We start from the raw sequence: 20,547 nt of genomic DNA on the forward strand, positions 1-20,547 counted from the left end.
GCTTTCCTTTCTCCTTTTCAGTAATTGGTGCTACTGAACTAGTGTAAATACTGACTGCTGACCCTTGGGTGAAGGAGTAAGAAGCCCTTATTTTTGTAAGCTGTTATTAGAAATCTGTTATAAGGAGAGGTTCAGTTGTTGTGTGTCTCAGTGAGTTGACCCCAGATTGGAGAGATGGCTGTCCTGTACATCAAATGATAGTGCCTCTTGTTGATTACCATTCATCAACATGAGCTTGTTGCTTTTACTTTAGTGATAAAATAATGCCTTTGTTATTGTCTTGCTTTTATTTAAAAAAACAAAATAGCCATGAAATGTTACTGAGTTAAAAGAAAGCATTAAAGTTGTTGCTCTTGTTATACTGAATTTTAAAGTACTCAAAACTTTATTTAGTTAGCAGCCAATACAGGCAACATCAGAAACCAGTATGATGGGCTCATGAAAGCCTTGGATCCAACTTCAAAGAAAACAGCCCCACCGAAATCAACAATGGGAAACAATCAATGACCACTCCAAGCAGGTGGATTACTGGGTTGAACACTATTTAGAGGTTTACATTTGCAAAAATATTGTTTATGGACACAGCTATTAACACCAGTGAAAGCCTGTCTATTATGAACCAACTCAATCATGAACCAGCTGTCGAGGAGCTTAGCCTTGCTATAGATGGCCTCCCTAATGGAAAGGTCCCTCAAAAAGTCTTCGTACCATCAGAGGTCAGAAAATGAGAAAACCTATCCTTTACGAGTTGCTCTGTTTGTGCTGCAAAGAAGGCGAAGTACCCCAAGAAATGAGACACCAACATCACTCTCTATAAAAACTAGGGTGACAGGAGTGACTATAACAACTATTGTGGCATTTCCCTTCTTAGTATCATGAGAAAAGCCTTTTACCAAGTCGTCCCAAAAAGACTTCAGATCCTGATGGACAGAATTTATCCTAAATCAGTGTGGGTGCTGAGTCAAAAGGTCTACTATTGACATGATCTTCTCACTGAGACAGCTACAAGAGAAATGCAGAGAACAAAAAAAGCCCATTTTTATATAGCCTTTATCAATCTCTCAAAGGCTTTTGACCTTGTTGGTAGAAGCGGACTATTTGCACTTCTAGAAAAGATTGGCTGTCCCCCACCCAAGCCCTTAAGCATGATTTGATCCTTTTCATGAAAACATGTATGGCATAGTCCAATATGATGGCTCAGTCTCCAAGGCTTTCCAGATTCAGAGCAGTGTCAAGCAAGGCTGTGTACATGTCCCATCTCTATTTGGGATCATCATCTCCTTGCTACTGAAACAAGTTTTGGTTCCTCAACTGAGGGAATCTGCTTGCACGCAAGATCTGATGGTAAACTGTTCAATCTTGCAAGACTTCGATCTAAAACCAGGACTCAGGAGGTCCTTATCCAACCCCTCCTTTTCGCTGATGATGCAGCAGTGACAACACACCTAGAAGCCCATCTCCAAAATCTCATGGACAGTTTTTCCAAAGCCTGCCATGACTTCGGGCTTACTATAAGCTTAAAAAGGACTAACATAATGTGCTAAGAAGTTGAAGAAGCACCCTTCATCAACATCAATAATTATGAACTTGAAGTGACGAATGAGTTCACATACCTGCGGTCCACTATCGCAGACACCCTTTCACTTGAAACAGAACTCAATATCCTCATCGGAAAAGCTGCCACAACAATATCTAGACTGAGCAAGAGTGTATGGCAAAACAATAAACTGACAGAACACACAAAGATCCGTGTGTATCATGCATGTGTTACCAGTACAGCTTTTGTACAAAGGAGCAAGCCATGGACCTTTTACTCTCATCAGGAAAAAAGTCTCAACAGACTTCATATGCATTGTCTTCATTGAATTTTTGGAATCTCCTGGAGAGACACAGTCACCAATACTGAGTTGCTCAAGTGGGCCAACATGAAAACACTCCTTAAACAGAGATCTTTGCTGGCTTGGGCATGTGTGCCGAATGAATGATGGGCGCATCCCAAAGGATGTCCTCTACGGCATCTGGAAAAAGGCCTAAAGGATGCCCAAAATTGCGTTTCAAGGATGTGTGCAAGCGAGACCTCAAAGAAATGGACATGGATATGGAGAAGTGTTAAGATCACACTCAGGACCACAGCCTTTTGAAACGAGTTCAGTAATGCTCTCCAAAGCTATGAGAGGAAGCAGTCCAACTTAGCAGAGGAGAAAAGAGCTCGCAGAAGGCAGAGCCCAAAGGGTCAAAACACCACCTTTAAATGTGACGTGGCAAAAAAAAAAGTGAGATTGTCTGTCTCAAGTGGGTCTCTTTAGTCACAGCCGCGGCTGCCATAAAACTAACTGAGCAAATTTATTACCTTTCAGTGTGCATACCTGTGTTCTATTGAGACCGAAGGATGCCTACTACTACTATTTAGTTCAGTCACTTTTCTCCCACGTAAAAAACAGAGTATAAGCCCACAGACATGGCTACTTCTGGGGCTTTGAGACAAGGGAACAGCGAGGTTGTAATTTGCTTGATCATTTTGCAATGATTTTTCACAGATGATTCAGTACATCTACTCTAACCATAGTGAATCGGTTGAGGGCCTTTTAGGGCTTGTCTACACTTAAAACACTGCCGCAACACAGTGCTGCTGTAGTGCTTCACTGAAGACATAACCTATGCTGATGGGAGAACTTCTCCTGTGGGCATAGGTAATCCACCTTCCTGAGAGGCGGTAGGTAGTCAACAGGAAAATTCTCCCATTGACCTAGCACTGTCTGCACTGGGGACTAGATCAGTTTAACTGCATTATTTAGGGGGTGTGGATTTTTCACATCCGTGAGCGACGTAGTTATACTGACCTAATTTCCCAGAGTAGACTAGGTCTTATTCTGCATCCACAGTTGTACTGTCCTCAATTGCTTCAGCTGCAATGCCCTTCACCTAGAAATACTTCCTCTCCAACCTGTTCTGAGAAATATCCACCCTCTGTTATAGAGCTCTGCAGAGCTCAGGCACGGTGCCAGTCTTCTGTAGCTACAGTTACGCTTTCTCAAATGATTGAGGCTCAATTGATAGCCTATGCTATTTTAGGGGTTATCAGCATGACTGGTATCATGTTCAATAAATGATTTGAAGAGCTCTTATATGTAGGAGCAGAGTATATTGCAATCATGCAAAGAGAAACAGCATTGCTAATCATGGCAAATTTCTCTAGTATAGTCAAAGCCTTGGTGGCCAGTTTGGAGGACAGTAATGAACCAGTGTAGGGATTAGCGTATAGCACAGAGACTGAAAACTACCATGGTGTTGTAACTTGTTGTTCCTGTGCTAGGATTTTGGTGAGTTACCACTGATGGAGTATTTCAGGTAAACTACAGATGTGTATGGAGAGTTTGTACCATTAATGTTAGCATATACCATATTTTGAATACATTCTATTATGTCCCAGATACTTTTTTCCCCCAATATCAAACTTTCAGGTATTTATAAAGACCATTAATTTTTTTAGCCTGATTTGCCCATTGTGCTCACAGAATTTCTTTGGAGGAAAGGTAAAAATGAGAGCCATCTCTAAAAGTCTCTCAGATAACTTCCATCTTTAGGAGAGAATTTGTCAAAAAAGGCTGCTTGGAGCTAGGTTCTCACACCAGCATTTGTGAAGGTAGCTTCAAGAGACCAGTTCATTGAACAGGTTGTGAGGCATTTCTAGTACTGTTGGGAGCTAGGACTACAAATGTATTGATGTCTTTGAAAAAGCTAGAACACTAGCATTCTAGAATCTGTCAGAGGATCAGCTTGTCTGAATTCTTTTCTTGATCTGAGAGCAATTGGTCTCTCCAGAATTGAGGTTCAGATCTATTGTGGACCAGTGTACAGAGTTTGTATCTGTGGGCCTTAAACATTGTGTCCTGAGCTAATGTGTCTCTTTCTGGAATACAGTAGTGCAGTGTTTGATCCTGCACAGCCTCTTCGTTGTATGAAATATTAGAGGAAGGTTTTTAGAAACTGGGTTGGATCAACATTTAAACTAAACTTTGATAGATAGGTACTGCTGTTCACAAAGGGCTCTCAACATTCCCCTAGGAGTCTGAAATAGAGGCTATATGGTACAAGTAGATTATTACCGGGCAAATGCATAGTGTAGAGTAATTGATTTGTTGACTTGATTTAAAAAAAGCCTCCAAGTCACTGAAGAGGTATTCAGGTCACAGGGTGAGAGTGAGCTCTCTAGGATTAATTTTAAATCCTTCTTCAAGTGACCTTCAACCTTTCCATGCCAAGTAGCTGCTTAGTTCAATTTTACTGGTGCCCTGGTTCTGGAATAGAGCCTGTTGGACATGACATTCAGCTAATTACATATCAACTATAGCTTAAATAAAAGTTTTTATATGGTGCGATTCCAATGTCTGTGTTTCTTTAGTTCTAATAATTAAGATCACAATTAAGACAAATTCCTTCAACTTCTGAATTAAAATCCACCCCCAAACTTATTTCTTCCACAAGGCCCACCTATTCAATTCTATATTGGTAAAACCCCACCACAGGTTTTGTAATCCAAAGAAATCTGAATGGTGGTATCATCTTGGTCTGTAAATGCATCTCTTAACTTTTGTCTTCTGTATTGTAAGCACCTCTGAGTAGGAACAAGGAATGTTTGTGCTTTGTGCAGCTCCCTACTTGCCCTTGGTGTTAACACATCTGTTTTCCTTGTAAAGGGGTGATGAATATTTTTCAATTTTTTATAATGCCACTGAAATGCATCCATCTCTGGAGCAGAATATATGCAGTGGCCAGCTTCTGGGTGATGAAGTGTTTTTATAATATTTTAGCTGAGGATGCCAAGGCAAATGCCTGCTCATGAGAAAACTCAAAGGATTTTTAGTCTCCAGGAAGAGTATATGTTAAAAACTAAAACATGATAGCTGGTCTAAGCCAAACTCCCATCATTGCTACTACTGGTGGAGCTATACAAGTGATAGGCTAGGGTGGGAGATTTTAACAATTGCTGATGGAGATAAGCCCTTAAGTGAGCTAAAGGTGTCCTGACCAAAAGATATGAGTATCAAATGTTCACTATATACCTTATGTTCCCTTCCCCCAAAATAAAATCTCAGTTCTGAGGGGCTCTCGAGATCCCAGCACAATGAAGCAATCATTTGTTAAAGTCATGTTTAGTGAAAGGGAGATAAACACATGAAGCTGCAGTCTGACAAATGAAAGCATTTGTGCCATTGTAATGAAATTAGGCAAACAGAACAGGCTTGACAGCTCTAGGTTCCCTGTCAAACTGCATTTGTAATTGTAGCCCTGCATTCATATGTGTCTGTGAATGGCACCGTTCTCCTTTCAGCAACACAGGCAGGGCCCCTGAATGCCTGCACTAATTCACAGTGAATTAGACGTGGAGAGTGTATTTAGAGACTTTCTGAAAAGGACTGGTAATTAACCTCTCAGCTCTCCCTCATTAACTGGGACATCCTTCATTTTAGACCCCTATTTATCTCTGCCCCATACAAACCTGCTATTATATCCCCATTTATTATTGTGACGTATTAACTTCAGAGATTTACAAACTAAGGGTTCTCCCTCACAACATTGCTTCTGCAGATTCCCACAGTGAGCTCACATGCTCTGCCTTGCAGCAACAGAACCTATTTCAAAACACCAAGGGGGTATGTGTGCATGGCCCTCTGTTCCAGCATACTAGAACCAAGGGTATAAAGCAGGGCTCAACAAATTTGCTTTCGAGCTAGGAGCCAGCACAAAAATTAAGGAGCCAGACAACGTGGGCCCAGTGGTGGGGCACTCTGGTCGGAGAGCAGCGACCGTTCTCCCCTCCTGCCCCCGCCCCCTCCCACAACGTGAGCCCAGCGGCTGGGTGCCCTGGCTGGAGTGTGGCAGCTGATTCGCTCCCCCCACTCCCAGCCCTGTCACATGGGCGCAGTGGCGCCCTGGCCAGAGCGCGGCAGCCGTTCCCCCTGGAGAAATACTAGGCGCCAGACTTAAATTTCTAGGCGCCATGGCGACCTGGCACCCGGGGTTTGTCGAGCCCTTGTATAAAGTCTCCCACTTGACAGCACTCCCTCAGCCTCATCTTCTCCCCACACTGTGGGTTTATGTGGGGGTAAGAGGGTGGCATTTTTGGTGACCATTAGGGAAGGTCAGGTTGTTGCCCTCAAAGAGGTTGTATCTCATGATACATGTATCTTATGATACCTAGAGACCTGGTCACCATTGTTTGAAGGTATTTATGCTATGGGCTTCTGTGGCTGGATGAATCACTGAGGCTGGGTCACTCTTTGTAGAAGTAGAAGTCCTCTTTCTGATTTCAGAGGCCTTGTCTAGACAAGACGTTTTGTTCCACTATAACTAGAGTGACAAACCTGATTTTAATAGCTAATCTAGACTCTGCACAAACATTTGTTCAGGGAGACCTAGGGTGCACCAGAACCAGGAAAAACCATGTGTCCTGGAACAAACGGATGAATTGCCTGAATTTTAGTGTTGCTTTTACCAGTTGCTCAGGTTAATAAGAAAACGAAGGATCTGTTTGTAAAGTAATTGAGTGCTTATTTAAGGAAGGTGCCTCATGCTGGAAATGTTGTGTTCTTGTCTGAGTTGTCTGGTGTGTGTTACAATGAGGTGCACATAATAAAGAAGATTTCAACAGCCTTCCTTAAGGCTCAACATCAAAGGGTAACAGCTGCTGCATACGAAAGGGCCGGGCAGGTCATGTGGTTTGGGTTGCAGTTGCCTGTCCTGTGGACAAATGATGTTGAAATAACTTGTCACAAACTATTTTTTCTTGCCCATTTAATCTGATTTAGACTGCATAGCAGACCCTGATAAGAGTTACTCAGAAGTGAAGAGTTTAACTGCCAGGGAAAGCAGCTTATGTGAACATTTTAGATCAGGAATGTGCCAACAGTGTATCAGCAATGAGAGGAAATCTCTTCACAGAAGGACCCACTCTTGTACGCCAAAAACGTAGGGGAATGAGTGGCCTTAATACACCTTGTTTGCTGGGGTGCAGTTACAGGCACCAGCTAGGCCTGGAGTGCAAGTGGGTGGGATTGCCTCCCAGGCAGTAGGAGACTTACTTTTGCCCTCAGTGAATTTAGTTGTTGCTCGGAGAGAGGAAGAAATGTTTTCTGGTCTGCTATTGAAGGTGGCATTATGTAACGTGGGGTGGCTTCTAGTTTTTTCAGCACAAGAGAGATCTAATCTTGCAGTAAAAGCACTTGAATGAGGAATAAGTATCCCTAACGCTACAGCTGTCCTGCAGAGTGAATGGGAGTTGATAGCTTTTGTTGTTGTACAAGCACAACCTGAAAATGAATGGGTCTGGTGTTCTCATAGATGAAAATAGTCCAGAGGATCTGAGAGTGAAAGAATGGTGGTTGCAAGGTTTCTAATTTCCGGTTAAAAATCTGGCTCTTCTGGCCAGGCTGCTTTCGTATGGTACTGAAGTGATTAAGGACATTTCCTTCACTGCTTGCTCAATCCACACACACTGTCTTGGGTCATCTGAGCCTACCACAGAGCTGTTGTGGTTGACTTCTTTATTTGCCTTCTTGATGCTGCATTAGTGACTCCTGAATTTTCAGTTAATGGAGAGTTGGAGGTAGGGTTACCATCTTTCAGGTTCACAAAAAGAGGGCACTGTTGGAAGATGGGGGGACCTGGAGAGGGGGTGTTGGTGTGGGTTTTGGGGATGTGCTGGAGGGGTGTGTGTGTGTGTACTGGGAGGGGAATTGGGGGTGCAGAAGGGGTGTGTGTGTGTGTGTGCATGCTAGGAGGGGCACCTGGGAAGGGTTAGAGGGGGGTATATGTTATCTCACTCTCGAGATGGGGGGCACTGTCTCTCCCTGTCTGCCAGCACCTCCCTGCTGTCCCCCTGACCAGGGCTGGGAGGGCAGGATTGGGGCAGGATCACAGCGGCTGCAGTCAAGGGACCAATCAGGACATGAAGCTAGCTCTTTCTGAGCTGCAACTTCCCTTTTGCAAAAATCCAGACATTTCTTTTTTGAAACTCTTATTTAAAAAATCTGCCTGGACAGAGGGTGGAGGATCAAAAGAGAGGAAATGTCTGGGAAAACCCTAGTTGGAGGTGTCCTGAAGCTGTCTCCTAAAGGAGATCCACTCCCTCCATTGATCACTAGACTCTTTTAGTTATTACTATAGCTTCCTCTCCCCCCCACCACCCATTTTGAGGGGTTTGCACATAATGTGGACCCTTGGTAAGATTTTGATCTGCTTTTGACACTCATTCAGTTTGTTCTTCTCCATAGTTCATGGCAGTGGTGTGGTGACTACAGTTTTTATTGCATAACTGAAATCAGGTGCCTAGTCAGAGAGATTTGCCGTGTTTCTGAGATCTCATACACTGAGATGCCCCTTGCTGGGAAGTGCATTTGAGACACATCTTTAATTATCAGTATTTCTGAGCTTCTTACTGGTGTGGCCACTTCACTTAAAAGTGAGTGACATCTGACCCTGGCAGAGCAGGAACCTGAGGGACGAGAACAGATGAACGTCTTTCCAAAGTGCTTTAAATATTGGCTTAGCAATCATAATTTTTAAGTCTGAACTTTCAAACATTCAATACTTTGTTTAAACAGATTTTCTGATGGCTAAGCCATTATTAAAGTAGGTTGGAAATGGGTTTTACTGTCTCTTTTCTAACATTCCCACGCTGCCAGGGTGTCACACAACTTTGCTTTTCAGTCAGATGTCTCAAAAGGATCAATCTGCAAACAGCTCCTCTTCTTCCCTCACACCCCAATTCGTCATCAAAAGTTCTTCTCTATTAACTTTCAGGGCTGAGCTACTCCTTTAAGGATGTGACTCCTCTTCTCTCCCCAAGCAGTAAGTGAACCTTCAAGCTAAGCCAGTAATAGAACAAGGGAATGGAGGATGCTGTCCAGTTTTCATTGTCAGTAGAGCTTATATGAGGGAGCACTGCCTGGGAAACCTACAGTGAAGGAGCACAAATTGCAGTTGCAATATGTGGGCTGGAGGCGCTGGGAGTATGATTTTGAACTTGACAATTCTCTGCAATATTGGCTGTAATGTTATGTTGAACCTTTGGCTGGAGACCTTCTGAACTACAATGCTGAGGCACAATAACACTAAATAAATGTAGAATTATTTTTATGGGTTTCTCTGTTGACTTTATTTAACTAAAAGCTCAAGAATCATGTTTAAAACTTTTTAAAAATGTTAGTGTTTTTAGGTGCTGAATTTATAGTCCAGGAAAAGGATGTTTTCTATTTACAGATAGCATCTGCCCATGCTATTTGTTATACAGGCTTCCCCCATATAATAGTTCACTGCCACTGAGCTTCAGTTGTTTTATGAAAAGACAATGCAAGAGTTCAGTTGTCATGCACGTTGAATCCTTAGTGTATCTGCCAAGACTACCAGTAAGAGGCCTCAGTGACGTTATGAACACTAGTCCCCAAAGAATCAGACTGAGACCACAGACCTCACATAGGCCACTGAGCAGCCTTCACAGGGTGGTAACTAGGAATGTGATCAGTACTTCATTGGGCTTCAGTCTCTTTCTGAAGGTACTTGGATTTTGTTCAGGGAGCAATCCCTTTCATTACCCCCTACCAAAAAATACAGGTAATTACTCCTAATATCAAATATTACTCCTAGTATTCTGTTTGCATATTAATATTTTTAACTATATATGGAGATCTTAATGGAAATAGCAAAAATCCTATTAATCAGAGAACTCGGTGGAGAGGGGGAACACAGACGGACAGCACTATCTCATAATTAAGGCTTTGTTCTTTGGGGTTATTTTTAACAATTTGTGAGTCTTATGTAGATGTCCAAAAATTGGAGTTTTTTGGAACTATGCTGTAATGATTAATCTCTTCGTAATGTTCCCTAGTGGGCTTTAACGTAGTACTGTTTCAAAGAGCACTGCATTACAGCACACTAGAGAACCTTTAGTGAGGACCAATGGGGTCTTCACAGACCAATTAATGCACAACATGTTAATGAACTTTAGAAATTGCACCACTGTAGTGTGCATTAGTGCTATGTGTAGACAAGCCCTTAGATATAAGTAACCATTTCCAGTATTTATGCAATGTTTATTGGATAAACACAGATTTCATTTTTTTGTATCGGGGCATTTAACAGCGTTCGGTTAAAACCTTCTTCAATAGGAAGCTCTACTCATAATCAGATTCCCAAATGAAAAGTTGACAGAGCACATAGTACTGATTTTGCAATGGCAAGTAGTTTGTTGAGTCCAATCTTTCCATTCTCTCCCAAGCTCTTGTCTATGAGAGGAGGTTACTAATGTCTGCTTGTCCTCTCTCTCCTCCCTTCCCCCCTCACGCCCAATATCCCTTTGCAAAGGGGAAGGGAAGATTGCTAGCTGTGAACCTTTGTACAAGCCTTTCTGCTCTGGATTTTGGCCTATTGGTGGGAAAAGGAACATGTAGTTTCCTTCTTCCCTTCCCTACACTACTGTCACAAAAAGGGTTCAGATTATCTTCTGCTCAGACTATGCCTCCTTCAGTTATTTAGGTGTGTAGCAGGTGAGTGATTATCCCCAAGTTAACTCTTCAGAAAGTTGGAAATTGAGTTATTTACCTTCAGAAATGGCTGGTTACCTTCGTTTTGGGCCTGTAAGAGACTGTTGAACTGGGCAGGAGGAAGAGCCTGGTTAGAAATCTGGGGTGCACTTGGTTCCATCCTGCTCCATTTTCTTCTGGTAGGGAACGTCTGGTTCTTTGCTGGTTTGGCTCTGTCCCATCTTTTCCTGCTTCTGCACCCTGCCCTCTTGCAGTAGGGTTGGGTGGCTCAGCCATCAGCAACTGAGGAGAGGGGCGCTTCCCTAGAACATGCTGAAGAGGCTGCCCAGCAGGCAGGCAGAGAGCAGAAAGCTTCTCTCTTCGCTACGATAGGGGATCAGTTTTGGTGATTTGAATAGTGGAGAAGTGTGGGGAGGAGAGTTGCCATTTGAGAAGCTAAGGACTTGTATGTTTATCTGTAGAGTTTTAAGAGTAAACCCAAGACTTAGTCAAAGATGGAATTGGAGTTTCCTGCATTACTGGCTTGCAGCTCCTTGTTCCATGGATTCTGATATTTCTGAGCCTATTGGTACAACAGTAGTACATCCATCATCTTAGATTGCATTGATTAATATTATAAAGCCATTTACAGCAAATTTCATGTAAAACACCACACTACCCTAGAAGCTGAGTGTTGTATCCAGAAATAAACGTTGGCTCTTGCATGTGAAGGGGATTCTAGTCTCTCTTGGCTCTGTTTTCTGGCCTGGGTATGATAGAGCAACAACACTAGACTGATCAGGTGTCAGTTCTGATTCATTTTGATCTGCCAGTTGCCTGTGATACAGTTGACGGTTTGAGATTTTTGGACACATCTGCTACCGTCTCTAGCGGGAGTAGATGTGATTGCTTGTGAGTGGCTTTGCTCCCTTTCAGAGATATCCCAAAAGATAAATGTTCATATATCCTGTGGGGTTTTTTTTTTTTTTTAGTAGTAGTTTTAGTTTTTGTAGTAATTTTTGTAGGATTAAGAACTTTGGGACGCTACTTCAGCGGTTTCCTGCCCACCACCCAGCACCTGTGTCTGGGTACTGGATTATGCCGAAGATGCTAGGATACAAAGTTTGTGCTTCCTGCCTTCATTCATTTTCACTCAGCAATGAGCTACAACGCTGTCAGTGCTGCTTGAGGAAAGCCCATGTCACGTCCAGGTGCAATATCTGCCTCTCGTTCCCAGCTTGTCCCTGGGAAAGCTAGGCCCTATTCATTAAGAAGCACCTCATGGAGGTCGCTATGGGGCGGCAGTTGGATCCTGGTCACGGACCCCCCCTGTACATCAGCCTGAGCAATCCAGGAGTGCCCCTCCTACTGCACAGTCCCAGTCTGGTTCTGCTGGTACCACCGCTATAGATCTCACACTGGAGCCTAGCCCTGAAACGCTTATGCTCATGCTTCTGTATGGGAGTAAGTCTTGCTTCAGATCCAAGAAAGACGCTGCACCGTCCACGATTTCTGGCCATGGAGGAGGGGCACATTCCAAGGCCCACAAGAGCAAGGAGTTGCACTGTTTGCTGGAATCTCTGATTTTGGCTTCTGAACCATGCACCCCTCCTGCATCAGCTCTACTGGCGCAGCATGAATGATAGGTCCCAAGGTAGGCCCCCTTACCAGCCTGGTAGTTCTGTCTGTGGACCAGATGTTGACGCTAGAGAGAATCGTACGTGGTGCTCAGCCTCATGAACTGTTTGCCCTGGAACAGATGAGGTCTCCACAAGTTTCGGTCCATTCGCCTATCTCAGGTCTGCCACCCTCTGGTCGTGTTCCTACAGCACACCCCATTCCATTGGTGCCCCCATTCATACAGCATTCCAGTTACTCTGAGTCTGAGGATTCAGATAGTATGCATGGTCCGTTACTTCCATTCTGAAGACGTGACTGCCAGAGCATTCTGATGGCACTGTGGCGGTACTCTCCCTTGCCTCAGCTCAGGATCCACGGATACTCAACTCCATGGGCACTGCCGCGGCAACAGCACAGAATCAAAGAGGTTGGCCATATTGGAGCTGTTGGCCACAATATTAGCCTTCACAATAGTCTTGCTCAACCTGGAAGGAATCCCATCTCACCACCCCATCTGTCATCAAGTAGATATTTGGAACTGTAGCTTGACAATGTGTTGGTGAGCCTAGCTTTGCTGGTACCAACTGATTCAGAGAGGTTCCCCTCATTGTCCCCAGATGCAGCTGTGTCATCGACATCCTCCTCTCCCCTGGATGACTACCATCAAATTCAGGAGCTGCTCAGAAGAATAGCTAATGCTCTTCAGATCCCATTGGAGGAGGTGTAGGAAAGTCCACACCAACTACTAGACATCTTGCATGCTTCAGTACTGGGCAGAGGGTCTCTACTGACCAACTACTCCATTCTCTAACCAGCATACCACAGCCATGTGTGCTCCCACCCCAAAGTGGGCAGAAAAGAGGTACTATGTCCTCCCAAGAGGACTGAGTTTCTGTTCTCCCATTCTCTGCCTAATTCCCTTGTGATCCAGGCTGCTACAGAGTAGGCCAGACAATAGCATGCATGTTCCACCCCCTCTGACAAGGCTGGCAAGAGGTTAGAGCTTATGGGTAGAAAGGTCTTTTCCTCAGCCAGACTCCAGTTTCGTATCTCAATCTACCTAGCACTGATGGCTAAATATGATTTTTTTGAATTATAGGCAGATGGTGGATTTTGCAGATAAATTACCTGGAAGGATTAGGATTATCAGGATCGTGCCCGCTTCCAAGCTATTTTGTGGGAGGGCAGGTTGGTCTCCAGGTCCGTGCTTCAGGCTGCAGTTGATTCCGCAGACATGTCCTTGCGTACAATGGCAACTGGAATCATCATGAGGAAAGAATCCTGGTTACATTCTCAGGCTTCCCTAGAGAGGTACAGAGCAGTACTGAGGACCTCCTTTTTTGATGAATCACACCTCTTCAACCAGAAGACAGATGATTTCTTACACTCACTGAAGGACTCTAGAGCCACCCTGAGATCCTGAGGTATATATATGTCAGTGCTGAAATGAAAATTTCACTGTTCACTTCCTGGACAACACTATAGAACTGCCAAGTTCTACCACCAACGAGCCTACAGACCTCCACAGAAATGCCTGTAGGTCCATAGGTCTCATCTGCATGATCCACTAGTGCAGGCCTCCACACAGCACACTCAATCTTTGCATAAGTGATATTTCTGAGTGCATCTATGGAGCTGTCAACCACTTTGCACCCCAGTGCTCTTGCCAGCCTCCTTCTTTGGGTGCTGTCTCAAACTCTTTCTACCAGCATGGAGCACGATAACGGACAAGTGGCTCCTGGATGTCATTCGACACAGCTGTATGATCTTGTTTGGCACTACCTCCTCTATGCCCCGAGCCCGTTTCAGGGATCACTCAGTGTCACAACAATATTCTTACCCTAGAAGAGGACTCTCCCCTGCAGAGAGGAGCAGTGAAACCAGACCCTGCAGCCTTTCAGGGCACAGGGTTCTTCTCCAAATATTTATTGGTACCCAAGAAGAAAGAGGTTGGAGACCTATCTTGGATCACTGACATCTCAACCATTCCATTTGTAAACCAGAGTTCCACATGGTTATGCTCGCAGTCATCATTCCCTCACTAGAAAAAGGCATGTGGTTTACGGCTTTTGATATGCAGGATGCTTACTTTCACATTATCGACTTGACCCATAGAAAGTTCCTGTGGTTTGCGGTGGGTCCGCAACACTTCCAATAAAGGGTCCTCCCATTCATACTTACCACTGCTCCACAAAAGTTTTCTCTGTGATAGCGGATCACCTCTGACAAGGCATTTTTGCCTTCCCTTACCTGGACGACTGGCTGCTGGTGATGCGATCTAGAAAGGAAGCTCAGAAATAGACATCCCAGCTCCTTCTACTCCTCTTCTCCCTAGGGATGAGTGTGAAAGCTGAAAAATCGATTTTGCACCCTACATGGTCCCTGGCGTTCATCAGAGCACACATTGATGCAGTCTCCACATGTGCTTACCTGCTGAAAGACAGGTTCCAGACCTTACTGGACCTGAGGCTTCAGTGACATCCAACCCCTTGGTCTCAGCCAGAACATTCTCTCATGTTGGACAACACCTTTACGGCTTACTACATACACAAGGTCCTACATCTCTGTGCAGAGGCAGTTCATCTCTGGAAATGGAACATTGCACACTGTATCCTCTTGGTGGCAGTGTACATACCAGGGACCCAGAATGTGATTGCTGATGCTGTCAGCAGGAACTTTGCAACTGACCACGAATGGGAACTGCATGATACAGTAATCGCAGACCGTTTTGGTCAATGGGGAACTCTAGTCAGGAACCTCTGCATTTTACACCAACACCAAGTGCATTCAGTGCTGCTCAAGGGGAGGACTTGGTGCCCATTTGCAGGGCGATATCCTGGTCGGACTGGATCAACTATATCTTTCCTCCTGTACGGCGCTTGCCATGCATCATTCACAAACTCTGACAGGAGAGGGCAATTGTCATCCTGGTCTCTCCATTCTAGCCTCGTCAATTCTGATTTCCTCTGCTTCTTCCGCATGTCGACACATCCTCCGCTCCCGGTCCTGATGTTTCTGGAACTGCTCAGACAACGCAGCAGCAGACTGACATCCCAATCCACAGACGTGTCACCTGATGGCCTGGTTTTTTGGATGGATGCCTCCACTAGCATGAGAATGTTCATTGGCAGTACAAGATGTCCTTTCCAGTAGCAGGAAGGACTCCATGAAATGATCCTACCAAGCTAACTGAGCATATTTCACCTCTTGGGTCCAACAGAAAGGTCTTGAACCAAAGGCTCTTGGCATGACAATGCTCTTGGACTATTTCTTCTATTTGAAGGCCTCGGGACTTGCTCTCAACTCCATCAGGGTACACAGAGTGGCTGTTAGTGCTTTCTGCCCTCTGGTGGGATCTTTGGTTTTCATCCATCATTTGACTGCCCAATTCTGGAAGGGCTTTGTATGTAAATACTTACCCATTCAGCATATTGCTCCTCAGTGGGACCTCAACCTAGTTCTTACATCATTAATGTGCTCTTCCTTTGAACCCATGACCTCCTGCTTCCTTTCTTTTTCCCTGAAGGTTGCTTTCCTGGTGGCCATCACCTCTATAGGGAGGGTTGGCGAACTGGAAGCCATGATGTGGCAATCCCCCCATTTCACCACAGTTCATAAAGGTAAAGATTCACTGCGCTTGCATCTCAAATGTCTTCCTAAAGTGGTTTCCCACTTCCACTTCAACCAACCCATATATTTGCCAACTTTCTTTCCCAAATCACATGCCTCTAATGAGGAATGGCGGCTTCACTCCCTCAATGTCCGTAGGGTCCTGGCCTTTTACCAACAGAGGATGAAGCCCATCCGGAAGTGTTCTTGATTATTCATTGCCATAACGGAGAGAATTAAAGGGCAGGCCATCTCCACCCTGAAAATCTCAAAAATGGGTCTCAGGATCCATTATGCTTTGCCATCAACTACTGGGACAATCTCCACCAGATGGGATATGGAGCCGATTCCACGAGAACCCAGGCATCAGCTATTGCCATGCTCCACGACCTGCCCCTTTCAGACATATTAAGGTGGTAATGTGGCATTTGGTACACACCTTTTCTTCTCATTATGCTCTAGAGCATGACTCTGCAATGCACGCCTTGTTCGGTGCAGCCATCCGTCATTCCACGGTTATGTCACCTTCCTCCCACCCTCTGCCTACCTAGGTATTGCTTGTTAATCACCCTCAGTGGAATACAATAGGTACCATCACTTGAAGAAGAAGGGGAGGTTACTTACCTACAACTGGGGGTTCTTTGGGATGTATGCTCCCTATCTGTATTCCAATCCCACCCTCCTTCCCGTCTGCTGCAGATCTGATGGATCTGCAGTTGAGAAGGAACTGAAGATGTGGTTGGTCTGCCCTGCTCTTTATCACCTCAGGTGAAACCACGAGGCAGTGCAAGAGTACATATGTGGACCAGCGAACACTACTACTTTGAAAAGCTCTGGCTCTGGGCACATGATGCATGCACATACCCTCACTGTAATACAGATAGGGACCACACATCTTGAAGAACCTCCAGTTAAGGTAAGTAACTTCTCCTTTTTCACGTCCAACTTTAGATGTATAGTCTGAAGACCAAGGTTGTTTAGGGAGGGGAGGTGGCTAAAATGGTTTGGCTCAGTTTCTCTTGCCTAAACAAAATGAAGCTGGTCTAGAATACTGGTTTCAATATAAGCCCTTGGGACATACCAACCAAAAGTGGTCATGTGTTCACATTATAGATGTAAGCGGTGGATATGCTATGCACACAGTGGATATTGGTGGGGGGGAGGGGGGAGAGGGGCGGGGAAGGATGGGGAAGGATGAGTCAGGTTTTATATAGCTAATTTGGTCACATTACAGGCATCGGAGGAAAATGCTGCAATATCTGCCAATTAATTAAAGCATTAATCTAAGGAGCAGCAGCTCTGTGGTGTTTACATAGTGCTCTTACAATGGGAGTTCAGTCAGGAGGTTCCAGAAGGCGGTTTAGAAGATCACTACATTTGCATAAGAATTAAGGAGCTTCATAAACCCTTCCCTGCTCTGCGGTGCTCATATTTTAGCAGGAGCCCCCACCTTCCCACCAATCTTCTGAAATGATTAATGAGCCATTTGTACAGCTTCCTTCCTAAGAGACTGAGCTTGGGCAGCTTCTTAGTGGGGAAATTAAATACAACCTAATGAATGAGACTAATAAGCAAACTGGCAACATGAGTACTTAGGATGTAGTATGCTGTTGGAGTTTGCAAGATATGTTGTCTCAGGCTCAAATCATATTGCCAAGTCACCAAAGGGATGATCATCATGGCTGTACACCAAGGTCCCACAGAGCTTACTCCCCTGTTTATAAGAATTTTGTTTTTGCACAAGTGATCTGGTCATTGGTAAACTAAGTTTCTAACAATGTCCTCTCTTTGTTACAGATCTCTTGGAAATTGAACCCAATGTCTTTCTCCGGCCCTTCCTGGAAGTAATCCGTTCTGAAGACACTACAGGTCCCATCACTGGGTTGGCCCTGACATCTGTGAACAAGTTCCTCTCATATGCATTAATAGGTATGGAGCTTGCATCACTGGCATTTCCCAAAATGCCAGCCAAGTGTATGCTTTGGAAATCCCATGAATGTGGGGGGTAACACAAATTTGTAGTATTCTCAGGGTTGAAGTCTGCCTGGGCTGCTGGTGTGGGGTGACAGAATCTCTAGCAATACTTAGGAAATAATGTTCGAAGTTGGTTTTCTGTAAACTTAGTTCATATGACACCAACTAGTGCCAGTCATAGCACTAAAATGGTGGTAGATGGTTGTAAATAGCTCTAGGACTTCTAGTCTTTTTTAACCATTACAGGCATTTGGCATATTTGTTTTAAATACCAGGAGTGTTAGGTATGTCACAAAAATACATACAGGTGCAATCCATGCACTGGAGTGTTTGACATATATGTTCAGACACAACAAGATGGGGAGGGAGAGTGGAGATTGACTACAAAAAATAGGTTCACACCCACAGTAAACTCAGCAGGGTTATTTGGGGAGGTATTTCCAGATTTTGATGGTTCTGTGGTAGGTGGATTTTTATATAGTTCAATCCCTGTCCAGTGGTCTACATCGTCTGTTAGCTCTTGAAAAACTAATTTCTCACAATTGACATGGCAGTAGTTTTGCTATTGCTTCTTTATGCTTACATGTATAAAGAGATAGTATTCCTTGGGAGAAGTGGGGGTAAAATCAACTTGTGGCACTAATATTTTTAAGTCAGCCACATGGGAGATTAGGGTTCAGTGGAAACTTGAAACTCTAGCTTCCTGTGCTTTCTAGACTCCCCGCATATCTAGATTAGGGGTGGAAAGTGGTGCATGTTGGACTGTTCTGTAGCACCCCCTAGTGGATGAATGCACTGAGTTGTGTGTTCTGACAATTACAGCCAGCAATCATCGCAGGACATGCTATATGCCACTGCTTGTGTTGAGGTGGTAGAGATATAGTAGGAACAAAGAAGCCAGGCAGTGCATATGAGGGATGGACAAAAGGTGAGCTCCTCTCCCACATCTTGTGTTTATAGGATGGAGTGGTTGTGGAGTTGGAATCTAGTGACAAATGGCAGCTCCTGCTTACATACGTTTAAGGCACTTGTTACCAGAAAGTTTTGTATGGTAGGAGAATCTAATCATCACTTTGACACAAGAAACAAAGTTCCCAAGTTAAGGAAAAAAACGCTAAGACGTTACTGGGGGCCTTATGACCTATTAAAATGGGCATCTCAGTCTCTTTCTTCTAAGTGATATCTTGGCTTCTCTGCAGTGGTGTGTGATTAATAAAGATAAATGCTTAAAATGGTAGGATACCGTCAAACTTTTTATGCAATTTTAATGTAATGTACTGTGATAGGTTTATTTGTTGTTAATGCATTTACTTTCTAGCACATGCAACTTTGAAAGTATAAGTAACAGTGTAGCTCTATTGTATCCTGGTAGACAGAGGGCATGACAGCTTCTAAGTGGAATGGGTATACAATGCCTTCCTGTGTGTGCTTGTGAATAGGGCAGTAGGACCAAAGTGTCAGATACACTTAGCTTTGTGTTTTAACAGGTAGTGTCACCTGTACAGTAGACACACTGCATTTCAATCAGCAGGATAACTGCTTAAATGGCTAAAGACAGTTGGTTTAGGATTTCAGTTGTTTGTTTTAACAAATCTAGACAGAAAATGATTGAGAGTTTGACAACATTCTTTAACTTTGTAATTAGCTATAGGTCACACCAGAGCTCCCAGCAAGAGGCCATCTTCTAAAGTGTGTAGGATGTGTGATTTTTGCAGGCAAAGGGAGAACCTTTGCTTTTTGTTTTGGAACAGCACCTGTAATCCAAGTTGTCAGTGATTGCTTTAGGTGGTGTTTGCCAGGGGCCTTGCCTTTTGTCCTGCTCCAGACACCAATGAGGCTGGGATTAACCGTGCTGATTGAATGTCTAGCTGGGGCTGCATTGTTAAATTAAAGCCCTGTCATTCTTACCTTGCCTTTTGTGATATTAACTTCACTCCAGCACAGGAACTAAGTGCTATCTAAAGATACGCAAATTGTAAAACTCTATTTAACAAGCAAGCTTTTTCCAGATTATAAACAGGGAAGAAGAGTGGAGAAATGTAGTGTGGCTAATGTGTGCTGTGCTTTCGAACTCTGGGTAATTGAATGATCAAACCAGAACTCTTTCCAAAATTGGCATTCATTATATCTGCTTGGGAGCAGATTCCCTATGCTCTGCACTTGGGATTTAAGATCAATGGAAGGGCTGGTGTACTAAAGACAACACATTTGAGTAAGTGTCATGAGATGCAATATGTTTATAAATTGCTCCTTCTTCTTGCTCTTAAAGGCATTTTGTGTGCAACACTCATTTTCTCAGGTGGAATCTATGCCAGCTAGTCAGGTGGTTGGTTGTCTAACCAGTATTAAGAAAGATTGGTTGAAAACTCTTAAATCAGAAAACATTCTCTTCAGAGTAACACAGTTCTTGAACACTGTTTTAGACATCTGATCTCTGACTGTCTAAAGCACAAAGATCTGTTCTGAATTTGTATGAATGCCTTCCATTTACTAATGGTGTAGTATGCCGCCTGTCAATCTGCAGTCCAGTTGGGTAAAATGATTAAGTAGCCATCATGCATGTGGTTTGATAGAAATACTCGGCATTACAGAATGTTGTCACAGGTTGTGTCTTCTGCTCTGAAATAAACACTTTGTCTTTGCTTGGACATTTATGTTCTGTAAATGCCATAGCAATTTTTTGCAGCAATAAAAAACCTTGTGGCAATATTAAATTCCATTGCATTTATTTCCATTGTTTCCCAGTGCATTTGCTTTTGGATTAGTTACTTTTATGCTTTGCTATTTTTGCAGAATGACTAGCAGCCCACTTCTTTGATAGACA

General features: G+C 43.9%; 1 protein-coding gene across 7 annotated transcripts in view; it reads left to right on the top strand.

Annotated features, from left to right (window-relative positions):
- Window positions 1-20,547, top strand: part of GBF1 (golgi brefeldin A resistant guanine nucleotide exchange factor 1) — a 203,083-nt gene that overhangs the window by 91,227 nt on the left and 91,309 nt on the right. For all 7 annotated transcript variants that reach the window (XM_067536418.1, XM_067536263.1, XM_067536029.1 and 4 more), the window contains one exon: window positions 17,547-17,678. In XM_067536418.1, coding sequence (XP_067392519.1) covers window positions 17,547-17,678 — 132 coding nt within the window. The remainder of the gene's footprint in view (window positions 1-17,546; window positions 17,679-20,547) is intronic.

Source organism: Emydura macquarii, unplaced genomic scaffold, assembly GCF_026122565.2.
Source record: "Emydura macquarii macquarii isolate MOO-44397 ecotype Brisbane River unplaced genomic scaffold, CSIRO-AGI_Emac_v2 contig_67, whole genome shotgun sequence".
NCBI lineage: Eukaryota > Metazoa > Chordata > Testudines > Chelidae > Emydura > Emydura macquarii.